Source organism: Gambusia affinis, linkage group LG09 (genome assembly GCF_019740435.1).
Source record: "Gambusia affinis linkage group LG09, SWU_Gaff_1.0, whole genome shotgun sequence".
Classification (NCBI taxonomy): domain Eukaryota; kingdom Metazoa; phylum Chordata; class Actinopteri; order Cyprinodontiformes; family Poeciliidae; genus Gambusia; species Gambusia affinis.
Window position 1 is genome coordinate 20,371,555 of NC_057876.1, and position 23,878 is coordinate 20,395,432.

Here is a 23,878-nt window from a genome sequence, read left to right on the forward strand (position 1 = left end):
TGCTGTAGTGGTAAACAGGGAGAGTTTTTCTACCATAATTGCAACACAGGCGCTGACATGTATGCTGTTTAAGTTGAAAACTAGTAATTATGACTTTACCGTGAAATTAGTGGGTAAAGTGCAGCAGAATGGTTACTCCAGAAAAAATGAAAGGCATTTATTCTCGGAAAACTTTACGAGATGTTAATTTAACATACCACAAACGTAAGAAAACATCACCTATACAAATGAGGCTCCAGCAAGCAGAAAATGCTCTGAAAATGTCAGCATTCGTCTCAATAACAACTATTTCCTGTCATTTTAAATAGTTCTGATTTTTTGGGGGGATTGAAATGCAGTTTTATTCTAGTTATATGATTCTATTTTGTACACAGTTTAGTTGTTGTATGTAACAACTAAACTTTATAATTAGTCTAACATTAAAGTAGTGAGGGTCTCATCTCTCTGCTGTTTCTGCCCAGACTTCTTTTAATAACCCACATGGGCGTTTTTACGTCCTAGCTAAAATAAATCATTTAAAGACGTATGTTTTGATACGTCTGATTCATCATGTTGGTTTTTATTTATGCACATCATGATAGCCATTCCGTCGACTCTGACTTGCAGTCAGCAAATACCACATTCTGTAAAGTAGTTTTTCCCCCTTTTCTCATATCTAGGATAGTGCAGCGTGCACATAATTTCTGGTGAAGGATTTGTTTTAGTGAGCGGTGCTCCTGCATGCTCGCACGCAGGTGCATATGCATTAAGCAACCTGCCGTATAAATGTCAGCTCCAAATCCTTTGCAGGTGAAGCCGAGGCTCATAGTGCAGGATGCAGTGATTTGCATTTCACAGGCGCACTAATGCACTTAAGAAGCCGGTGTGGCAGCTTCGGATGCCACTGTTGTTTGTATGCATGTGTTTGTGTCCATGTAGTCACACCCCACTGTGTAAATCAATATTGCAAATAAATCTTATCTGTGATGTAGGTTTCAGAGCCAACTACATTATCTGTGAGTTCATCATTCAAACAGCTGGGGTGACAGAGAAGGAGTGACTCAGTGAAAACGTCTTAAAATATGCATGTTGTTTAACAGATGATTTATTCATGAGAGGCCTATGTTTGCCGTTAAGTGTAGGCTGCTGCTAGGTCACTGATTCACAGAGGGGGGGGGAGTACACAGTTTGGAATGCAATGCAATGCAATAGATTCTGTTTGTGTTTAATCGATATTGGACCAGAGTTCTGGGTTGAGTTAGAACATTTCTGTGTCTGTCTTGCTTCCAGATTTTGATCCTAACCTTGGCATGATGGCTGGAATCACCCCCATAAATCCCATGATGCCCGGCCTCAGCATGGTGCCCACACCCGTCTCCCAGGACGTTCCAGTCGTGAAGGAAATCATCCACTGCAAGAGCTGCACCCTTTTTCCTCCCAACCCTAGTAAGTCACAATACCAAACTAATCCTACTTTAGGCCATTTCCACATGTGAAGCATCAAACACGCTAAAACACTGCGGGGCAGGAGCCCAAAGAAAGAAGAACAGGGATCTTTATGAGGTCATCCACTGTTGACAAAGCCAGAATAAATTGATTGAAGCATAAGAGGCTTGTATTATCTAACAGTTTTGGTAATATAAAAACTTGCTGTTCATTTCCTTTTGCTTTTTAGACTCAACGTTGGCCATGAAATTGTTGGAACTCTCCTTCCAGATTAGAGCAGATCTAATTTTGGTCCTGTACATTACCACGAAGAATTTTGCATAAAACAACACAGATGCTGTTGGAGCTCAGATTTCCAGATTTAATTCAGAGGATGATGAACAAAAAATTGCATAAAAATGTGAGGAACTAAAGCATTTTTTATTTTTATTTTCAGGGCCTCAAAAGTAATTGAATAATTTAAAAAAAGTGAAAACACACAATGTTCATTCAGGATACATGGTTGAAAAGCCTTTCCTCATGGACAACAGATGTTGAGTTTCCTCATTTCTGAAGCTCCATCAGGCCTTTGCTGTTTGTGGGTCTTTCTGTCCAAAGTTTAATCCTCAACAAGTGAAATTCCCAGTTGGAATCATGTCAGGTTTCTTACTCGGTCATTCAAGGATGACGCATTAGTAATCTCCTGGGTTGCTATGACTGCATGTTTTGGATCATTGTACATCAATATGATTAATATAATCTTATCAAATTAACTGTTTTTAGTTGGATCTAAGCAGACTGCATGTCTGTGGCCATCTTCCAACCAAGTAAGCGGCAGTATGCAGCAGCTGCAGGGTTATCACCGCTGTGCATATTTCAATTGGTACCTGATTGAATAGCTGAAATTTTTCAGCAGATTGAAAACTTTAACTTTCTAAAGTTTTATGCATAAAAGATCAGTTTTTTTCTTTGCTAATAATATAAAGAGACACATTGTGAAAGTTTTTAGGTCACAATTTGCATACAATTTGTCTAGAGATGTGTAACTTAGTCATTATGAGTGATTGGTGACACCTTTTGATTTTGGATTTTATTGTTTTCCCAACAAACGTGTATTTTTCAAAGTAAATATAATCAAAATCTTGAAGTGTTTTTATTTTTACACAGACAGAACATTAGTTCTATATCTCTAGTTTGTATTTTCACTTCAGTAAGCCCTTAGAAACATATACAACGGCTAAAACAAGCTAATTAAAATTTAACTTCAGCTGCAAATATTTTTTCTTATACACCTCTCAGGAGTGGGAAGAGAAACGAAAAGTTTCAGGAGAACTTGCACACCCTGAGGTTAAATAAAGGATCAGCTTGCCTAGAAAATCCCCAGAACTTTAAATCCTGTCACAATCAATCTCTTAAACAAGTAAAACTTTTTTCCCATGTTGCTGCTGCCGTGATAAGCATACATGAGTGGAAAAGTCAATGAGATTGCTCAATTTGTTTTAGACTTAGTGTTTATCTTCATGTCATTGAATTTGTTTAACATATATCTTTTTGATGTGGGGTTCAATGTTTAGTCCAGGTTTACCTTCCCACCTCTTGTTTTTCCACCATCATTTTATCTTTCCACTCCTCTGTTTCTTTTTGTCCAACCTGCTCTTTGTTCCCTGTTTTGATCCCCATCTCCGCATAAAATCTTTGTTCTTGCCCTCTCTTTCCTTTTAAGAAAGAAACAGCTAATCTTAAGGCCCAGTATTTTCATCAGCCGGGCAAAACCGTCTGGACTTGATTCCTCTCATGAAAATCTAACTCAACAGGCAGACACCTGGCATATGAGACGCCCAGAGGGAACCGCCTTCTATTACGATGGTGGTGGATTGATAGTGCAGCTCTGCGAACCTCAGAGATGTGCTGCCAGGGTCTGCAGAACCTCGTGATGTCTCTCTGAACAAATAAGTCTTAACAAGGGCCAGGAGAAAAGCAGCTCATGTGTTGGTTTGTAATACTCTCATCCACAAGTCGATAGGATAGGTTTTTTCACCATGATGCCCTACGACGCCCTGACGTCACAATCACCAACCAATTAAGATTGGTGTAATGAAATGAATGCTTCTGATAAATATGTCTGCCATAGAAAGGCATCCCAATCAGCAGACTTTGAGAAGTCATAAAGACTTGCCTTTAATTTATGGCCACAATAGTATTTCTGTCAACACCTTAGTTGTTGATCATTCGTCCTTGAATCATTTCAACAGTAAACGCTAGATACACTGCCTGGCCAAAATAAAAGTCGCCACCTGGATTTAACTAAGCAAATAGGTACAAGCCTCCTATTGGATAAGTACTGCATAGGCGATTATCTTTCAGCTGGCAACAAGTTATTTAACCCCAGCTGATGCAATGAGTAACTCCTCATTTCTTAAACAACCATGGCAAAAGACACATCCTGTGGTCGTGGAAAAGACGTTAGTCTGTTTGAGAAGGGTCAAATCATTGGCATGCATCAAGCAGAGAAAACATCTAAGGAGATTGCAGAAACTACTAGAATTGAGTTAAGAACTGCCCAACGCATCATTAAAAACTGGAAGGATGGTGGGAAACCATCATCTTCCAGGAGGAAATGTGGTCGGGAAAAAAATCCTGAATAATCGTGATCGGCAATTACTTAAATGTTTGGTCAAATCAAATCAAAGAAAAACAACAGCAGAAATCAGGAGTATGTTTAATTGTGAATGCAAAAGCATTTCCACACGCACAATGCGAAGGGAACTCAAGGGGTTGGGATTGAACAGCTGTGTAGCCGTAAGAAAACCTCTAATCAGTAAGGCTAACCAGAAAAAAAGGCCTCAGTTTGCTAGGGAGCATAAAGATTGGACTCTGGAGGAATGGAAGAGGGTCATGTGGTCTGATGAGTCCAGATTTACCCTGTTCCAGAGTGATGGGCGCATCAGGGTAAGAAGAGAGGCAGGTGAAGTGATGCACCCATCATGCCTAGTGCCTACTGTACAAGCCTGTGGGGGCAGTGCTATGATCTGGGGTTGCTGCAGTTGGTCAGGTCTAGGTTCAGCAACATTGTGTGCCCAAAGAATGAGGTCAGCTGACTACCTGAATATACTGAATGACCAGGTTATTCCATCAATGGATTTTGTCTTCCCAAATGGAACGGGCATATTCCAAGATGACAATGCCAGGATTCATCGGGCTCAAATTGTGAAAGAGTGGTTCAGGGAGCATGAGACATCTTTTTCACACATGGATTGGCCACCACCGAGTCCAGACATTAACCCCATTGAGAATCTTTGGGATGTGCTGGAGAAGGCTTTGCGCAGAGGTCCGACTCTCCCATCATCAATACAAGATCTTGGTGAAAAATTAATGCAACACTGGATGGAAATAAATCTTGTGACACTGCAGAAGCTTATTGAAACAATGCCACAGCGAATGTCGGCTGTAATCAAAGCTAAAGGCGGCCCAACAAAATATTAGAGAGTGTGACCATTTTTTGGTGGCGACTTTTTTTTGGCCAGGCAGTGTATAAAGATATAAGGGAGCAACACCTTATGTTAGAAATCCCCTAAATGAAAACCTAATTAGTCACGCTTTTGTCTTTTTTTAATTAAATGAGTACAGAATTGAGCATTTTCTTGGAATATTTAGTGCATCTGAAAAAGTCAACAAATGCATCTGTTTAGCTTAGAATTTTGTTTTGGCAGGATTTTCTTATATGCTGGCGTTTAAGGACGCTGCATCAGCCTTATGCTGTGTTCAGACTAAACACACTCCCTATAGAATTACCGTCTTTACCTTGACTCAACCAACATTTTATAAACCAGTCTGTTCTATGACAGGATTTTTTTTCTGTATTCATCCTTTTTGATGTGAGCTGAAAGTTTTGCTGTCTCTCACTCTCGCACAGCTTTTCTATTAACCATATAGTTGTGCACACTGAAATCATGAACATAAATTTGCTCACTGGATAAACGGCAATTTTGAAAAAAATAAAAACAAACACTTTGTTCAATAGAAAGTTTTTGGCCTAGGATGACATCGTTTTTCAGCCATTTTGAAATACACCTACTTCACAAAACTTCAAAGGAAACATTTTTTCCCATCACGTGACACATGATTTAATACTGGTGAAAACAACAAGACATGTAGCTGGCTCACAGTATTTATACGCTATTCTACGGATTCAAAATTTTAAAATGCTTTTTTTAAAATGTTTGTTGAAAGGATAGCTACTTTCAGCAGGAAAGTGATCCATTCTATTTTTATTGTATTAGACATCACAATTGTATCTCTTAATTCATTTCAGTCCTAATATCAAAGCTCATTGGGACAGACCCAGAAATTGCAGTGCAGATTAAATGACTGAGCTGGACTGAAAATATTTCACTGACATTAACTTACTTTGTATTTTTAGTACTGTTCTTTTCAGCATTTAAAACTGGCATTCTGCACAAAGAGGCAGCAGTTTTCACATGGAAAGAGGTAAAATGTGGGTGTTACATTAGTTTGATTTCTGAGGATTTTACGTTTCAGTGTTTCACTGAACCTCTGGTTTCTCCCAGTGGGACGCAGCCGACAGGTGCAATATTATAGTGGCATGTCATTATTTCAGACCGCATGCTGTCAGACGTTCTTTCAGATGTGAAGTTGGGTTTTTAAAGGAGACTCTATCAAGAAAGTGAAGTACGTTTTTGGCACATGAAGATGTAAAAAAATGAAAACTTATAACTTATTTAAATTTGTTTGGCTCAAGTTCCTTTTATTTAAACATAAATTAATTAAATAAAGGGGGGTTATTGTTTATGGAGCACCAATCTACCTGTTTAGCTGCCTATTCAACTTGACTAAACTAATTTAAAGCCTGGGAGGCCACCTGTTGGAAGCAGAGGAGCGGCTCTCAGTCGGTGCTGCAGATTCGCTTTCAGCAAACATCAGAGGAAAAGCACTTGTGTCTTGACGGCCAGGTTGCACATATGGTGTCCATCGCAAGTAGTCATTGCCCTCTGGCTGCATGCTCTCAAGCTGACACTACGTGCAGCATCCTCTCTCACTGACCTTTTAGTTGAGAAACAACAGCCTCCTTCAGTTCTCCTCGCTCTCCTCCTAATTCCTCTTTTTTTTCATCCTGTCAGTGTGCATCACCTTTAACACACTTGAGATTTACATCCTTGAGAAGTTAGTTTTTCTTTGTACTGTCCACTTTAACTTTTCGCTAGACATTCATCCTACCTATTTCCACTTCTGCTTTCTGTTAAAGCACTTTTGTTGCTTTTTCTAAATCCTTTGTGAACTTTTTTTTACTTGACTTTAGATCTATGGAATCAATTAGATTTTGTTTGCTTATCTTTTTCATTCAAAGCTCCCTGGGTACTCCATGGGAGGTTTTTATATTCTTCAGATGATAAAATCAATTTTTTACACATTCTGTTTACCTGTCACAGGAAAAACAAAACACTGGTTATTGGTCTCTGTGGAAATTGTTAGGAGCTAAATGTGAAGCTCATGGGATTAGAAATAATAGATTTTTTTTTCTGTACACGCAATATCCATGACTCATCATATTGCTGTTCAGTCATCCATGTGCTAAATGGCTTTAAAAATAGACAATCTAATCCTCGTTTTGGTCAACAACAAAACGAGGAGAATTGTCAGAACATCCACAAATGGCTCAAGCTTGTTGGGCTAAAAACCCTGATGCATTCATATCACTGCCTGCTGTTTGTTCCTTTATGACATAAGTGAACTTAACATGTTTACTTGAGTGTGTCTAAAAGTTGTTTCTGTTAGTTCTATAATGACTGACGCCTCCTTGCTGTGGCATCGCCTCGCTCCAGGAGTGGGTGTTTATTGAGTCAGGCTGATGGATGGTGATCACCTTTCCTCAGTGAAGCGGTGGCCACACATACCGGCTGGCTCCTCGGGCAGCGTTGAGCTACAAACGAGCAGACTTGTTTGCTGTCATCAACATCCATGCAGTGGCAAGGGAACAACTTTGGGAGTGTGTTTAGGGTTGTCCTGTTGGAAGGTGAACTTTCACCCCAGGCTCACGTCTTTAGCCTGTTTCTATCTCCATCTCATCAACTCTGGTTAGCTTCCTAGTCCTTGACGACAACAAAAAAACATTTCCACAGCATGATAATGGCACCACCATGTTTTACAATAGAGATGGTGTGTTCAAGGTAATGTGTAGTGCTAGTTTCTTTTGAAGGTAGGGCATAATATCAGTCAATATTGATAGTTATTGATTAGGTTTTTGTTTTAGATAGTTGAAATACTGCCAAACCACTAACATGACAATTCCTGTGCCTACATCTCCCAGAATGCTGTGCAACGCTGGATCGGAATTCAGTAAAATTATTAAACATTCTGTCGGACACGTGTCTATCGCAATATATATCATTATCGATTAAATGCTCAGCCCCACATAATGGCCAAAGTTTTATTTTTGTCTCTTGCTACCAGAATGGGTATTTATTATTTAGTTTATCATTTATCATGAATTAAATTTTGATTTATTGTTGTTAAGATAAATTCCAGTTAGTGATGTTTAAGACCTCTAAAAACTGTTCATACTGTTGAGATTGTTAGTTTTACTATTTTCTCCATTGTTTGTTTATTGAGACTATCAATAAATGTCTATAAGTTTGGAAGTATGATTAAATAATTTGCAGTTTAGAGATGCAAATCACATTTCTTTACATGAAATCCAAAAGAAGCACAGTGTCATGCAGTCACTGCCATATAGTTACCTAAAAAAGAAATAAATAGTTCTCATAATTTTTATCGTTTTCACAATAATACCACAAAATATCATAATAAAACTTTATCACCCAGCCCTACTTGCTAGGGCTAGACATATTCTTTTTTGTCTTGCATGGACCCCTAAATTTTAATGCTTTTCTTTCAATAATGGCTTCCTTCTTAGAAGTGCAGCTCTCACAAAGTTACCTCTTGGCTGCTTCTCTGATTTTATCCTCCAGGCTCTTCAGTTTAGGTGAATGGTTATGTCTTAGTAGGTTTGTAGTCATGCCAATAAAACTAAAGGGTTTCATGATAGTTTTCAAACTAGAGATGTTTTGTTTCTAACCTAATCCTGCTTTAAACTTTAAACAACTTTCTGACCTGTCTGATGTGTTTCATGGTCTTTATGATTTTTTTTTGCTTACTTGTTTTCTTTAAGAAACCTCCACAGAACAGCTGGATTTATCTAGAGATTACATAACACAATGGAGTCTGTTGGGTGTTTGCCATGTTACTTCAGCCAACTTCCACCAGGAACAGAGCGATAACTACCGCAACTGGAATATTTCTAACAGTTTTTCTTTTATATATAAAATTGTTTCTGTGCTTTTGCAAACTGTGGCAATCGGAGACACAGATAAGAAAAACATCAGATTTTCTATTCAAAAGTCTTGATGACTATAAAAGAAATTATCTAAACAAAGACAATCTGGTTGTCATTATATAAATTGAAAGGATAAGCGAATTTAATATTTTTTGATGCAAGAGAGGACTATTTTTGGAAGACATCATGAAGACATCATTGTCTAAGCCAACCAATGATGGACAGGTGAGCCAGATGACTATTTTTAAATAGCTTGAAGATATTGCCTTTGGCCACGCTATTAATTTTGCAAAAAAAAAAAAAGAAAAAAAGAATATATATATATATATATAAATATATATATAAACAGTAATTGTCAACTTGCTGGTAGAGTTGTTGGTTTTCAACTGAAAAGCTAGTGGCCTTAGCGATTGCCAAAAAAAGAAGAAAGAAGCACTTACTCTGAGTTTTAAAGTCTCTTATCGATAATGGTTCTAGTCCAGGGGTTTGAAACCTGCAGCTGCAGAACCGCTTGCGGCTCTTTAGCATTTTTGGCCAAAGCTTTTACGAGCCACAATTGAGGGTCTAAAATGTAAAGGTAATAAATTCTAGCTACAATAGTTTTTCCTAGGCATTTTTCATTCAACATATGTAAAGAATTTCCACAAAGAAAGGCACTAATACTTCATAGCATGTTCCTTTTTTTGTAAAGTCATATTTTTGTCTTTTAGTTGCTAATTACATGCATTTGTGACATTTTCTATAAAAATGAAATTTTTTTTTTTTTTTTTATTTTCTTTACATACATTTGTAGATTTTTTTTATTTTAAATCACAAAAACAAAAATTAATTAGTTCTTCAATTTAAAAATGGATATTTTATAAAAATTTAATCTGTTTCAAATAGCAAAAATATCAATTGCTGCTGTTTTAATACTTACTTTCTTCAATATTCCTGAATTTGTTGCTATGGTTACGCTTGCTTTCTCCCAATATTGCCAGGGGATACTTTATGTCACCTCACCGCAAACATCCTATTTAGTAATTAGCTGTACTGGATTTTTATTTATGCAAACGGTAATGAATACAGATGCACAGCATTTTTAGAGATGTATTTCTAAAAATCTCTATTGAAAACCATAAAATCCCTCCAAAAAAAATGTCTGTGATTTTAATGTGGCGAGGTTGTGTAGTCACAGAGGCTAATCATCACATTAAAGCCTCCTGCAAAGTACAACTACTTCTTCATGTTTGTAATATTTCTTTAAAATATGGGTGTGTTTTTTTTTCTTTGCCTTTCCTGCTAAACCATTTTTTTTTCATTCTTCTCCTATTTTATTCAAATAAATTGAACAAAATGTAATATCATGTGTACTTTTAAACACTATTCATCTCAGCTCAGGGCTATGCATCTTTGTTTTCCTCCTGTCTCACCTTTTTCTCTGTTGTTTCTTTTTGGCAGCAGATATTAGTGATATAATTTCCACAGTGAACGCTGGGAGGGGAAAAAATGCTTCCTGCTTGCTCTTCCTCTCCGTTGTTCCCTCAGGTTTCAGCTGCTTATTATTTTTCCATGCAAATGCAATCACTTGGAACACTCACCCATGTTTTTATAGTTATTATGATATAATGTATTTATTGTAATCTGGAAATCATGAATAGTTCATCCGGATCTTGTTTGTGCCGCATTTGCATAAAATCGTCTTTTGCCATAACAGTGGGAGTCGACACAGCGGGAAGCCGAGGGGATTGCGAAATGATCCCACTCTGACTTTTTAATGGTTACCAATTAATTACCAGACCAAATAACAAGAAGTTTTCTCTGCCAAAGAAAAAAAAAAGGGAAAAATGTTTGTATTTAATTTGCAGCTTGGCACATTTGGACGTTGCTGCAGAGCATCTGTTTCCCCTCTCTTCGTCCTCGCTGCTTTATCAGCCACTCGTGGACCGAAAAGGTCACTTAATTTGGAACTCTCTGTTGAATCTGCCAGCAAAGCTGTTTCCTGCCATCACAAGCGTTTTCTAAACCACATTTTTCTTCTCCTTTTTTTCTGCCCATCTCAACTCAAAACTAGTTTAATCTGCCAGCTCTGGAGGTCACGGAATGACACCTCTGTGAAAATTTTGCTGCCACAGTCACATTTTAAGAAAAGAAGAGGAGAAAAGACTGATGCTATTTTGTTAGTGTGTGTGAAAGTGTGAGAGAAACAAAGATGAGATCTTTGTAAAGATTCTGTGGAATCTGAGAACTGTACATAAGTAAAATGTAATTCTTTCTACAGTGGCTGCGTTGATAATAAACAAAGATAAATCACTTTAGCTAAATAAGTTATGTATGATGAATTCTTCCAGGCTGGTGTTTTTTTTCTGAAATTGTAGCTGGGGATTTTAAACTTCTACAGAAAGAGTTCCTACATAGTTGGAAAAGTATTAAGCAAAGTAAAGTTTTAACAATATTATAGATGTAAAGTTTGTCAAAATTTGTTTATTTTTCCTTTGAGTTTATTTTGTTTAGTGAAGTGGTTGTTTCTTCAGACATTTTTTCGTGTTTTAAGTTCTGTTACTGCACTTGGCAGTTGGTTGTTACCGTAGCAACCAGTAACTGACAGCTCCTCCCCCTTTTTCTGTTTCTGTCTCCAACTGTGGGGTACAAGCTGCCGGACTGATGTTAATCACCATCTTTATTTCCTCTTTTGTTAGAATAAATACAATAAACCTGACTGTGTCTGTCCTGAAGTCAACCTACTGGGCCTGAGATAAACAAAGAATGGTTGCATATATACCCATCAATCCACCTATTTGTGTTTCCATCAGAAACGGTTTGGATTTGAGATTCAGTTACAAAAGTTAAAAGCCTTCAGACTAGACGTCTGAGTAGTTTATTGCAAGACGAAAGACTTCAGACTTGATTTGGACTTTTAAAAAAAATTACTCGTCAGCATCTCTTATATACATCCCTCTAGTACGTTTTTCAATGTTCCATATAAAACTACAATTTTGACTTGATATTTATAAAGCCTGTTTTGTTGTCTGGCTTTTAAATAAATGGATCTCCAAACTAGGCAATGTCAGCGGAAAGTTACCTTGCAATGCAGAATGACTCCTAAGATGCTTCTTATTTTGTTTTGCAGAATTGGATCAGCCACCCTGTTGAGAAATCCCTCCAGGTTGTTTTCATTCACCCCGTTGTTACTCAGATCTCTTTGCTGTAGATGAGGGTTAGACTGAAGACAAGGCTGTCACTTTATTTGCGTAGAGTAGCTGTTTGTGCAGCTGTGAATTGTACAAAAACAAAAGTGTGACCTATGTTTGTAAAGAAGAAAAAATCAAGAAGGAACAGTTTGAGAGAGTTAAAACACTTGTTGTGACCCAGTTTAACAGTTTAAAAGCGAAAATGCAGCAGCCGTTGTCAGTGTACCTAACAAGTTCTCGGTTTTTAAATTATGTTGGTCACAGTTAACATATCTAAATGAATCAACATTACCCCACTCACTTCTTATCTCCTCTACACTACACATGGGATATTGAGCCAAAATCAACCCATTTCGGCTCAGAGAATTGATATTTGCTGGGATGGATACAACAGTGTGCAAGGTCTTTTTAGCAGATATCTAGAAATACAGCATCCTCAGCGTTCCACTGATTATTCGGTTCACTCCTCATAGACCCCACTAATCACATTCATCATGGATGAGAAGCCTGATCTATTGGAGATTAGATCAGTCAACACTCATCTGTGTTGAATAAGTGATTTCTGCAGTGCAGGGAACCTTCCACATGAGAGGATTCGCAATCACATTGTTGCCAAAAGGATTTCATTTTCATGCTTCGGATGGTTTGAATTTAGCATTTATCTAACAAAAACTGATCTGAACATTTTGCTCCAAGTTATCATTATGCATGTTTAATCTTTATATTTCTTTTAGGTCATAAGTGTTATGTTTTAAATGTGACTTAATTGAAAATTGCAGCTTCAACCTTCAGAATTTGGCTGTTTAAAAGGTCTTTTTTCCATGTTGTGCTGATTTATTTCTTCTACTTTAAACACTGATGAGAAGTAACCCAAGTTATATGTTCTCTGAATTTTTGGAAATAAAGCTTTTTTCCCCACAGTAAGTGGTACATTTTTAAAAGCATCCTTAAAGGCTATGTAGTAATTTAAACATCCATCCAGTTGTGTTCAGGTTTGCAGCTCAGAAAAGTTTTATTCCTTTTCATGTCTAAAAGTCAAGTAGTGTGTAAAACGGAGTGAACAGAAATAAGAACAAGGCAGGCAACATTGCAATGTGATAGCATTGTATATGGAACAACGCCCTCATATTTCTGTGCAGACCCACATATTGTGAATTGATGAAACATTTAGATAGACTGATAAATAGACAGCAGCAGACAAAAACCTTATGCTCACAAACATCTACTGTCTCCTCCTTGGTCTGGCTGTTGACTATTCTTAATCTGTCCTAGTAGTGGAATAAATTGTGTTTTTCCAATTATTTTATAATCATTTGGCCCATGCAAAAATGAAAAAAGAGAGCAAAATCTCGAACTTCAGGGAAATAACTTTATGTTGAATCAACAACATTTTACAGACATATCAGATATTTTGAACTAATTCATGTTCAAGACTACTCCAGCTAATCAATAAATTTGATTTATTTATTCATTCACTTTTTCATACTTTTTGGGTTAAAGCACATTGTGGCTCTATGGATTTTCTTCTATTCATTGAGAATAAAAATATTTCCTACCAAGGTAGGAAATAAATGTGGTTAAAAAAATATTCAACCTGGCACCCTGCCTATTGGCAAAATGAGTAATGAAAACAATTGCTGCCATGGTGCATATTGTTTTCAGCTTCTCAAAGAGCATAACTCATTCAAAATTAGATTTCACTTTTACTCAAACGGCTTCAGTTTGTGTATTTCATTTTTATTATCTCTGCATGAATGTCAATGGGCAGCATTACATTAGTTTGTTTATTTATTCTATCTTTGCATTTGTTTATTTCTGTGTGATACGCAAAGCAGCACCGGGATTGTTGAGTTTAAGCCTGATGGTAGTTTGTTGCATCAGTTCTCCCTATGTGGCTGTGCATGTTGGATTTGTCTTTAAATCCAACTTCCTGAAAAAAAGACTTGAGGAAGTTGCCTGGAAATGCTCAAGCCTCACTCCAGGAACCACGCACTGAAGAAATCCAGCATAAATTACATTTTCCACATTCACTGACTTTATATTTTCACTTTGAACAGACCTACCTCCTCCTGCCACAAGAGAACGCCCTCCAGGCTGCAAGACTGTGTTTGTCGGCGGTTTGCCGGAGAATGCCACAGAGCAGCTCATCATGGAGGTCTTTGGACAGTGTGGCGATATCACGGCGATTCGCAAAAGTAAGAAGAACTTCTGCCACATCCGATTTGCAGAGGAGACCACAGTGGACAAGGCTCTCTTTTTGTCTGGTAAGCTCTCATAGCTGTTAGACCTTGGTTGTGCTAATTTAGTGCTTTGTTTTTTTGTTTGACAATCTAACTGCACATTGCTGGTCAGAAATGTACATGTACTGTTATTTGAACCCCTTTCTTCCAGGATAGAAGGTTGGCACAATAAGAACTTTAGTATTTCAAAAGCAAGGTTTAGAGTCACAGGTTGGAATTTAATCACACTATGTAGACTTTAAGCAGGATGGATGTCAGGATTGAAAGATGCAATATTTCAATTTTATATTGCATTTTTTTTTCTTTCTCTTTTTTCATTTTGTTGAAATGTGAAAATATGGTATGAGATGGAAGATTTGTGAAAAAAAATCAAGCTCCTCTGCCTTGTTCCAGTGCTAACTAGAAACAACCAATCAGACCCAGGAGGAGGGTCTTAGCGCTGTCAATCACACTCTGAGCTATGCACTAAACTTGTTGTGAATGCTCCAGCTACTGGTTAACATGACCACTGATGATGGAGGATAAAAGATTTTTCTATAATGGTTGTTTCTGCGCTATTAGCACAGTGAGCAGCGAGTACAATAGTTTCATGACTAACAAATGTTTTGATAGTCATGAAATCTTTTAAAAAATGATCATAAATATTTTAAACTCTTGTGATTTTTGTTTGGAGTTGTGAAGGTTTGCCTGATTCATCTCGAATTAACAAGAAAACTGACCTTTCAAAGCTGTAATGAGTGAAATTAATAGTTACTTCATAGAGACAAATACTTAGCCATTTATGTCATGTTGCACATATTAATATAGGTTCACTCTGGAATAAAAATGAAATCATAATTTAAATAACTTTCAACTAGTGAGAGAAATCAGAGTTTCATGAGGAAAAATACAATTATTTGGCTTTAAAAAAGCATCCATTCCAACTATCTGGCCGCTGCACCTTGTGTGTTTTTTATCTCATCTTCATTTTCAGCCTGAACAGAGCAGAGATCCTCAATCTCTCTGTGCAAACTGATGACCATTCGCTCCTGCTTCAAAAAAAGCCCACTCGGATGAGCCGCCCTCTCAGAAACGTTCCCAGCATTAAGCATTGTGCGTGCGCGCACAAACGCATGAGAGATAGTGAGTTTGAATGAGAGATCCCTTGATTTCAACAGCCTCTCTTCTTACAGTGAGGTGTGGGTGCAGAGGTCCATATATTAGAGCGATGACAGAGCTGTGTAGTTTCCCCATAAATAATCCCCCACCCACACACACTCAAGGAGACCCTGTGCAAACAACAATACCCAGCAATGACACACACTCCGGCAGCTACAGCACACCAGCACCTCCTCATATGAAATATTGAAGCAGGGGTAGATTAAGAGTCTGAGGCAATGAGAGCAGACTGGAGGAGAAACTCCTGACGTTTTCGCTCTTTGCTTTTTCTGGTTTGTGTTGGTAATCTCTTTCATAAAACACACTTGGATCATTTAAGCCAATTAGATCGCATAATGGAGCAAGGTTTCACTTCAGTCCACAACCGGTCTTTAGTGAAAATTGAGAAAGGGGGATAAAGTAGATATAGGAGGGAAGTTAAGAGGAAAAGAGGGGTTAATGAGGAATACTGAGCCTGTAGAGAAGTAATTGGCCTTTAAGTCTCTTTCATGTATTGACCAGTTGACAGAGTTACAGTTAATCTTTTCAAAAAGAACAATTAGGCATTAACAGCAGATGGCTGCTCATACTCGGTCAGTTTCTCCCGGATGCTTCTGCCTGGTAGATTGAGTATTTTCTCTTCACTGTCGCTACCTGCTTGCTCAGGATAAAAGGTTGTTATCAGCAACTTTTCAACTGAGCTGACTTGGATAAATAACTGCTTACCAATAAACATTATGAACTAAAGTTGACTAGACTATATTTTAACTGAGTTCAAATGGAACTGAATGTTGAATTTCAGTTGCCTTTGGTCTTATTTTTTCTGCTTTTTATCATATATTTATTTATTATTGGATATAAATTTGATCTTTTTTTATCAATAGTCTTGAGATGAATTTTTTTTACAAATTAAATAAGTTTCTAAAACATCATGATAAATGGTTCACTTTAACATGATTTGCTTTTGTTATAAAAGCATCAAAAGTTTGAAGATTTCCACAATGGATGCAAATAAAAGCCCTTCTTTGTATTTCATTTTATCGAATGGTCAATTTTTCTCTATCAATCAATATATCTATCAATCTGTTAACAATACTTGAAATTATTCTTTGAGTGCTCTTGTATTTTGTCTTTGATTTAGAGGTTTTGTTTTTGCTTTTTCGTTTTAAAAAGTTTTTGTTTTGCTTTGAGCTCAAAAAGTTGCCTTTGGAAACTTTCTAGTAACTGTGACTGAACTGCAATCTGCATGTTGGGTTTTTGGGCATTTTATGGAAATGCACTTTCCAGCTAAATTCAAAATATGAACCGTAGAAATGCTGGAACGTAGTGTGGACAAATTTTAACTTATTCCTCCGCACAACTCAAGCCTCACAAGTTCAAACCATAATAAATGCACTACCTCCCCAACAGGTCTCTGTGCTTCAACCCTAGTAATCTGTTTCTACATTGATAGATACAGTGGAAATGTAAGCGGGGTAAAGAATGGCGCTCTGCATTCCTCTTTCATCTCTTTCTCTTGTTTTGCTGATTTTTAAATCAAACTCATATGTTTCCTAGGATATCGAATTCGTTTAGGCTCAAGCACAGACAAAAAGGACACCGGGCGGCTCCACGTTGACTTCGCTCAGGCCAGAGATGACCTGTACGAGTGGGAATGCCGCCAGCGCATGTTGGCCCGAGAGGAGCGTCACAGGCGCAAGTTGGAGGAGGATCGCCTGCGGCCGCCGTCCCCTCCTCCCATCGTCCACTATTCAGAGCACGAGTGCAGCCAGCTGGGAGACAAAATCAAAGGTACCTGGACCTGGATGCTGGCAACCGTTGAGACTTCAGCTCTGAAATATTAGAAACAAACACTGGAAACTGAGAATCACAGGGGGGGAAATGCTTAATGGCTTTACCTGTCGAGGCAACAGGGTTTCTACACAATCTGGAAAAGCGTAGAATCTGGTTTAGATATTTTACAAGTCTGGACAAGTATGAAAAAAGAAAAAGAATTGGAAAATGTGTCTTATGTGAGACATTTTTCCCTATTCCTTTGTCTTTATGTTGTGTCCTCTTCTTCCTGTCCATCTTCTTTGTATTATTCCTTCTTTCCTCCTTTCTCACCCTGCAATTTCTTTCTTCTTCCCCTGTTTGTGTCCTTCCTTTCGCTCTCGTTTTCTTCCTTCTCTCCTTTTGTTTTTTTCTTTCTTCATGTACTTCATTCTTTCTTTCCTTTCATTATTCTTTACATTCTTGTGCTCCTTATTTGTCTCCTTTCTTGTGTTCTTTCTTTCTAATTCATTTTCTTTTTTCTTTCCTTCATTTCTTCTTTGTGACCTTCCTTTATTTTTTTCTTTGTTTCCATCCTTCGTGGCCATCCACGTTTGAACCTTCATTTATCGTCACAAGCTCTGGGCATTGACCAAAAGAACGAGACTACGGATATAAGCCGTTAACATAAGTTTCCTCTGCAGGGTGTCTGGGTTCTCCCTTAGAAACGGAGTGAGAAATTCGGACAGAAAATAATGGATGAATGTACAAGATGGTGACTCTTTGCAAAATGTATATATCCTGGGAGGAAACCTTGAGTCCAACAAAGCATTTCCAGCTTTAACAGACTGTGTGAATTTGTTGCAACAGATTCTATTAAACGCCATGTGAGTGGATCCCAACAACATTCTCCTGGGTTGTCTCATCCACCCTCGTCGCTCGTCCTTTTTCAGTCTTCTCTCCTTAACTTTCCTTTCTGCCTCTTTACAGCTTTCTGTCGACTTTCTGACTGAATAAACTTGTTTCTCTAATGAGCAGTGGCACTTCCAGGTCTCAGTCACAGTGGCCTGATAACTCGGCTGTGACTTTCTGCTTCTCTGCTATCTGCATGTGTCTTTTCCAGCTCTCCGCTGCTCGTCCTTAGCAAAAACAAGGATTAAACTCAGACGCTGTGCTGTTTCAGCCAAAAATGTGTTTGTGATCTCTCCAGGCTGCTGTTGGGAGCAGCACAGTCATTTGCTGTTGATTTTTCTTTCTTTTTTTACCCAGAGGGGAAAAGAGATCTTGCTGTTTTTACTGCCAGTTTGTATTACTGTACTCCAAACTCAGTTACACTCTATGATGATAGACCACCTGCAGTAGAAATGGGTTTTATAGCCTATTTTGCCTCCAAGTTATCATTTTATTCCACAATGTTGTTTTGTTAGGAAGATAAATAGCTGAAATTATCATTTTCTTTTTGTGGCTCAACAGAGCTGTAATTTTAGTTTTTTTGCCATATTTTTTTTTTGTATTCTTTCACTCAACTCCTGATTTTGTCCTAAGAGCTTGAAAAGCAGCGTTTTATGCCTAATAACCATCATTTTCCACAGAGGCAGGAGTCCGCTAAAGCCTTGTAGGTTATGTCCAAAATTAACTTCTTTCTTCCATTTCATCCTCCTTATTTTTTCCCCCAGACGACTGTAAGTTTCCAGATGCCGTCCGCGTGCTCCTGACCTGGCTGGAACGGGGCGAAGTCAACCGCAGGAACGCCAACAACTTCTACTCCATGATCCAGTCCTCCAACAGCCACATCCGCCGGCTGATCGGCGAGAAGAGTCAACACGAGAAGGAGATGGAAGAGGCCAAGGACAAGTTCAAGACGGCGCTGGCTGGCATAGTGGGTCAATGTGAGTCTTTATTGTCACTCTTACCACTTACTGCAGTGCCTTGGCCCTTTAACACTTTCACTGTTTGTTGTGTTTCACTTAGAGGCGTCAGTGTGTTTTATGGGGATTTTATGTGATAGTACAAAGAGTATTCCATAAATTTGAAGGGAAGGGGAAATTATTCATGGTTTTAATTCTTTTCCCCTCATTTACACGGCATTTGGAAATCTGCATTGAAATCTTTCTTTTTTTGTTAACCCCACCAGCACAATTCATTGTGCAACCGCCTTTCACTGTGAGGTTTGTGGTTAGTTAGGAGTATGACTCCGACCAGCTTTCCACATATGGAAGCTGAACGTCAACCTATTCATCTTTTACATCTGTAAACATCAGTTCTTAAGTCTTCCCAGTTATATTCAGTTTTGGCCTGTGAATATCCCATTCTAATCCATGCATATGCTAAACCAGTGCTCTGCAGCTCCTGCTGGAGGGCATAGTCTCTCCCTAGACTCTCCCTAGTTTCAAGTCTTTTGCACTCTTCCTAACAATTCTGATCAGATTCCATTTCTCTGCTGAAAAGTATAATCCCAGTATAAAGTATAATGTTGGGCTTATCCGACCAGACTACCATCTACCACCATGTTTTACTTAGAACATCCTTTGGGTTTCTTTAAGCAGTTGTTTTCCTTGGCCAGATTTGTGTTTGAGTTGTTGTTAGGACAGATTCTTCCACCTCAGCTGAGGATCAGATACACCTCCACCCTGGTCGTCCCATAGGTTTTCTTCCAGTATTTTCTTGATTTCATCTTTTTATTTTCTTCCCATCAACTCTGATTAGCTCCCGAGTTTCTGACAAAGAAAACCATCCCCACAACAAGATGTGTATTAATCAGAGATTAAATTAAACAAGTGGTATTTAAGCACTAAACAAGAAGCATCTAAAGTGAATTAATTAACTTTCACTTACTTAGACCAAAGCAGCTTGAATACAAATGCACCCCACACTTTTCACTTTTCTATTCATAAAAACATTTGGAAACTTGGGGTTTTCAAAGATATTATTGATTAAGCACTTTTCGGGATGTAACTTAAGCATCTTGCAGTTCTAAGCCGTCGTCCTGCTGGAGATCGATTCATCGCCTCTTTGTTCAAAGACAAAACTCTCATTTACTGGCCTCTTTCTTTTCTTCTTCTCTTCTTTAAGCAATCTGAGGTCGGACCTCCAGTTTGACTTCAGTTATTCTCTGCTCTGTGTTGGTCTATCACATAAAATCTAAATAAAACACACTGAGTTTTTTTGGCTGTGAAATGATTACATGTGAAGCCCAGAGAATAAAAATACTGCTTGTGCAGAAGATATCCAGGTCAGATAAATGTTGTTGTTTTTTTTTTCGTTTTTTGCTTGCTTGGTGTCATTTTAAAATCTAAATCAGGACTTTTATGCCCGGAGTGCTGAAATCCACAGAAAAAGTAAGTATTACATTGTTCATAGCTTGACACTGAGAGTACATGTGCTAACATTTATAATTACATCCATTGTATTCTTCCTAAAAAGAGCTACCACAATCTTAATAGCTGATTAAAGAATGGTAAGTTAAATCCCTGTCTCCCTCAGATGTTCATGAATGTTTTTGATGCCTTTGACTTTCAAAATGCCAAAAAATCAGACCTTATTTATTATTCATGAAAGACATCAGGAGTCGATTGTTAAGGTTCCCTTCAGATGAAAGAAGTAAGTGGCCTAACACATTTTTTTTCTAGAGTATAATGAAGACCAAATACAAACATTTACTACATCCTTAGTTATTTTACACTCTTATAGGGCTAAAAAAAAAAAAAAAAAAGCCATGCTTGTGCAGCACCCACCTTTGACAGCTTCAGCTCTGCAGCTGCTAGTTTACTCCACAGCCTGCGGCGCTCAGTCTCCACTCATCCCACCACACGTATGTTAAACAAAAAGTAAACATCCAGACAATCTTCTGTTGATGTTTCATGCATTATTAGTTAAAATAAGCCATGAAGAGGCAGAGTGTGTATTATCCATATACGATTATTTCTACCAGTAGAAACGCATTCCCATTCACGGTGTTGCCTTCCCTTCGGTGTGTTTCTGTTCTTTTTCATTATAAATCTGAGTTGGCCTGCTGGATCTAGTTTACAGGTTTGAAAAGGGTAAAGCTCTCTTCCTTTTGGTTCTGGTCTTATGAGATGCAAATTAAAAAAAAAGTAGTTGCAGAGCTGTAAAGACGTGTATGCTCTCTTACCGATTTCTTCTTTTTCTTTTTTTGTAATCAAGATAAAATTATGAAACTTTGTAAAACAAGAATATTTCAGAAGGCTTTTGAATGTTTCCTATAGTTCTAAAAGAAAACTAACACTTGATTTCAGAAAATGGAAATTATATAGACAATCAAATCTCATGGTAATCATGTAGTCTGGGGCTAATTTGTAGCTTTAGGATCCAAATAACTCACTGTAATTTGAAGAACCAAGAATTCAACTAGAAGAAGAATGTTTGCCATTCAGTTTGTGGCCTTAGCTGCACCTGGGTTATGCAGCAGCATAATTGAAACCAGATAGTCCACTTTGAGTAGTTTAAAAGATTAAATTTATGAAGGTTTTGGAGTGGTCTACTCAAAGGCCAGAGTTAAATGGCCTTTGTATAAGGCTGTGGTGGCATGTCCTTAAAAAGGGTGTTCATGCTCAAACCCTCCAGTCTGTCGGCTTTTAAGCAATTGTTTCTTAAAATATGAAAATACGTGATGGCAGTCGTTTTTGCTCACAGTGCCAGGAAGGCCTTGACGGATTTTTTTCTTAATAATAAAATCTTGATTTAAACACAGTTTTTTGTTTGATGATCCAAAATGTTTAAGTGTAACAGTTAAAAGCAAAAACATTTGAAATCTGCAAGAGGGCATATTCTTTTTTTCCAATATTAATAATATTTGGTATAACAAGTGAAGAGAAAATGCACTTCTAATATTTTCTACATTGAATGAAGAAGAGTTTCTATGTTTGCACTTAAAAAATGCAGCCTCACCGTATTTCTAGGTGCATAGGAGCTCACAGTCCTGAAAGTTGTTTTTTTTTTTTGTGCTCAGTGTCTCTCTTTGCCTTCATCATCACTCTGTTCATCAAATTACAGGGTGCTGGGAAGATGCTATCGATTCCTGAGCTGTTCTGTCTCTCAGCACCCTGCAAACACACGTATTCATACAGAACTGGTTTTATTGATTCGTGTGTGTATATTTGAACCAGAGAAATGCACAGACCTCCCATCCAGTTCACTACAACTACTTTAAACAGAGCTGTAAGCTGACAGGAGGAAGAGTCAACACTATGCTGCAGATCACCGTGCAGGTAGGGTCTGCAGTGGCCCTAGAGTTCATGCTTGTGTCTCATACAGTTTTACCCCAAAACAACTCTTATAGCTGAGTCACAGCTCAATTCTCTACACTATCTGTAGTGCTGCAGCTTGTCTGATGTGCTCTTACCCTTTTGTGAGAAAGAAAAGGGTCCTCTGCAGAGGGATATGTAATCAGGAAGACTGTAATGCGGCAGTAAGAAGGCGTCCTTGGGTAAGGTTCTTAAGAGACCTGTTCTGCAGTGGAGCTGCACCGTGGTCAATGCTGGCAGAAGAACAGTGGGTTATTTTTGGCTACCGGCAGTCTCTGAGCAAATCTAATAACAAACTCACAGTGAAAAGGTTCAGAGAGGAAACTCAGGCATATCCTCATGGCTTATGCTATGAAGGATCTAAAGGCAGTTTGCCAGAATTTGATACACTCTCATATGGACTCAGTGTCCTGTCATAAAACAACTGGCAGCAGTTTTTGTAAGCTTTGTTCAGATGTGTAACTGTAATACTGTCATGTTTGCAGTAATTAATTTATTTAATATTGCACACCTTTTTTTGTTTGTCAGAAAGTTCCTATTCATCAGTTTCCCAGTTATTTTTCCCACAAAATAAAACATTCTGGCCGTGGTGACCCTATCTTCCTCAGGAAACAGTACTTGGCTCTGCTCCCATTCCACACTGTGTAGGTCATAAGACCATCTGTCTGTGGAGCTCATCGTTTTGGCATCAGCTGGTTTATTTTAATGTACGATAATTGCTAAAACATTTCAGTTTTATAGTTGAGAAACAAATGTAGAGCAAACATAATAAACTTTAACTGTTGGGATGTGAAATATTGTGCATAAATTTTAAACCACCACCTAATTTCTTTATATTTTGCCTCTGGACTGGTGGTAACTTTGCCTACAAATTACATTTAAATTGGAGGATAATCGTAAAACTGGTTTAATTTCAGTTATTATGTTGTAAAGGTTTTTTATTACACCACTTTTCCATTGAGTCTGGTTCTGGCCCACATTCAAAGTCTAGCAGTGGCTTCTCAGTGACATCCATTCAGTGCATTTTTACTCCGACTTTACGACAGCTGAGATTCATTTGATTCACATTTTTACACAGTTATTTTGGCAACATACTCTTTTTAAGCTGACCTCTGTATTTTGACTGGTGTCATATGAGAGAGGAAAAGGAAAATAATCAACTCGGTTTATTTATTTAGTGCCAATTCACAGCAAATACCCCAAGTCCCATTGCAAACCAAATTGATGCAATTTATATACAGAAATATTGAGTCAATTCAGTCCGAGTTACAAAACAATGCAATTAGGGTTAGTGTATTACATTGTGCTTCAGGACGTGATTATTTGCAACAGACCTTTCACTCATTATTTCAGGATTATAGTTATTGTGTATTGCTAACAGTGTTGCTGATTTTGCCTAACCGACCACATTAGGGCACATCAGGACATTAGTAGATTATTAAGTTTTTACTATGGAACTACAGGCTGTAGCTCTACAGCAATGCATTCTGGGTACAGAATAAACATGATGATTTGCTTCACCACATCACGGGTGGAGAATATGAGGAGAGGAAACAACTG

General features: G+C 37.9%; 1 protein-coding gene across 4 annotated transcripts in view; it reads left to right on the plus strand.

The window, feature by feature from the left end:
* The window catches only part of enox2 (ecto-NOX disulfide-thiol exchanger 2), a 196,260-nt gene that overhangs the window by 144,995 nt on the left and 27,387 nt on the right, over nt 1–23,878 (plus strand). For all 4 annotated transcript variants that reach the window (XM_044127161.1, XM_044127158.1, XM_044127159.1 and 1 more), the window contains 4 exons: nt 1,270–1,425; nt 13,983–14,189; nt 16,860–17,093; nt 18,731–18,943. In XM_044127161.1, the coding sequence (XP_043983096.1) occupies nt 1,270–1,425; nt 13,983–14,189; nt 16,860–17,093; nt 18,731–18,943 (810 nt within the window). The remainder of the gene's footprint in view (nt 1–1,269; nt 1,426–13,982; nt 14,190–16,859; nt 17,094–18,730; nt 18,944–23,878) is intronic.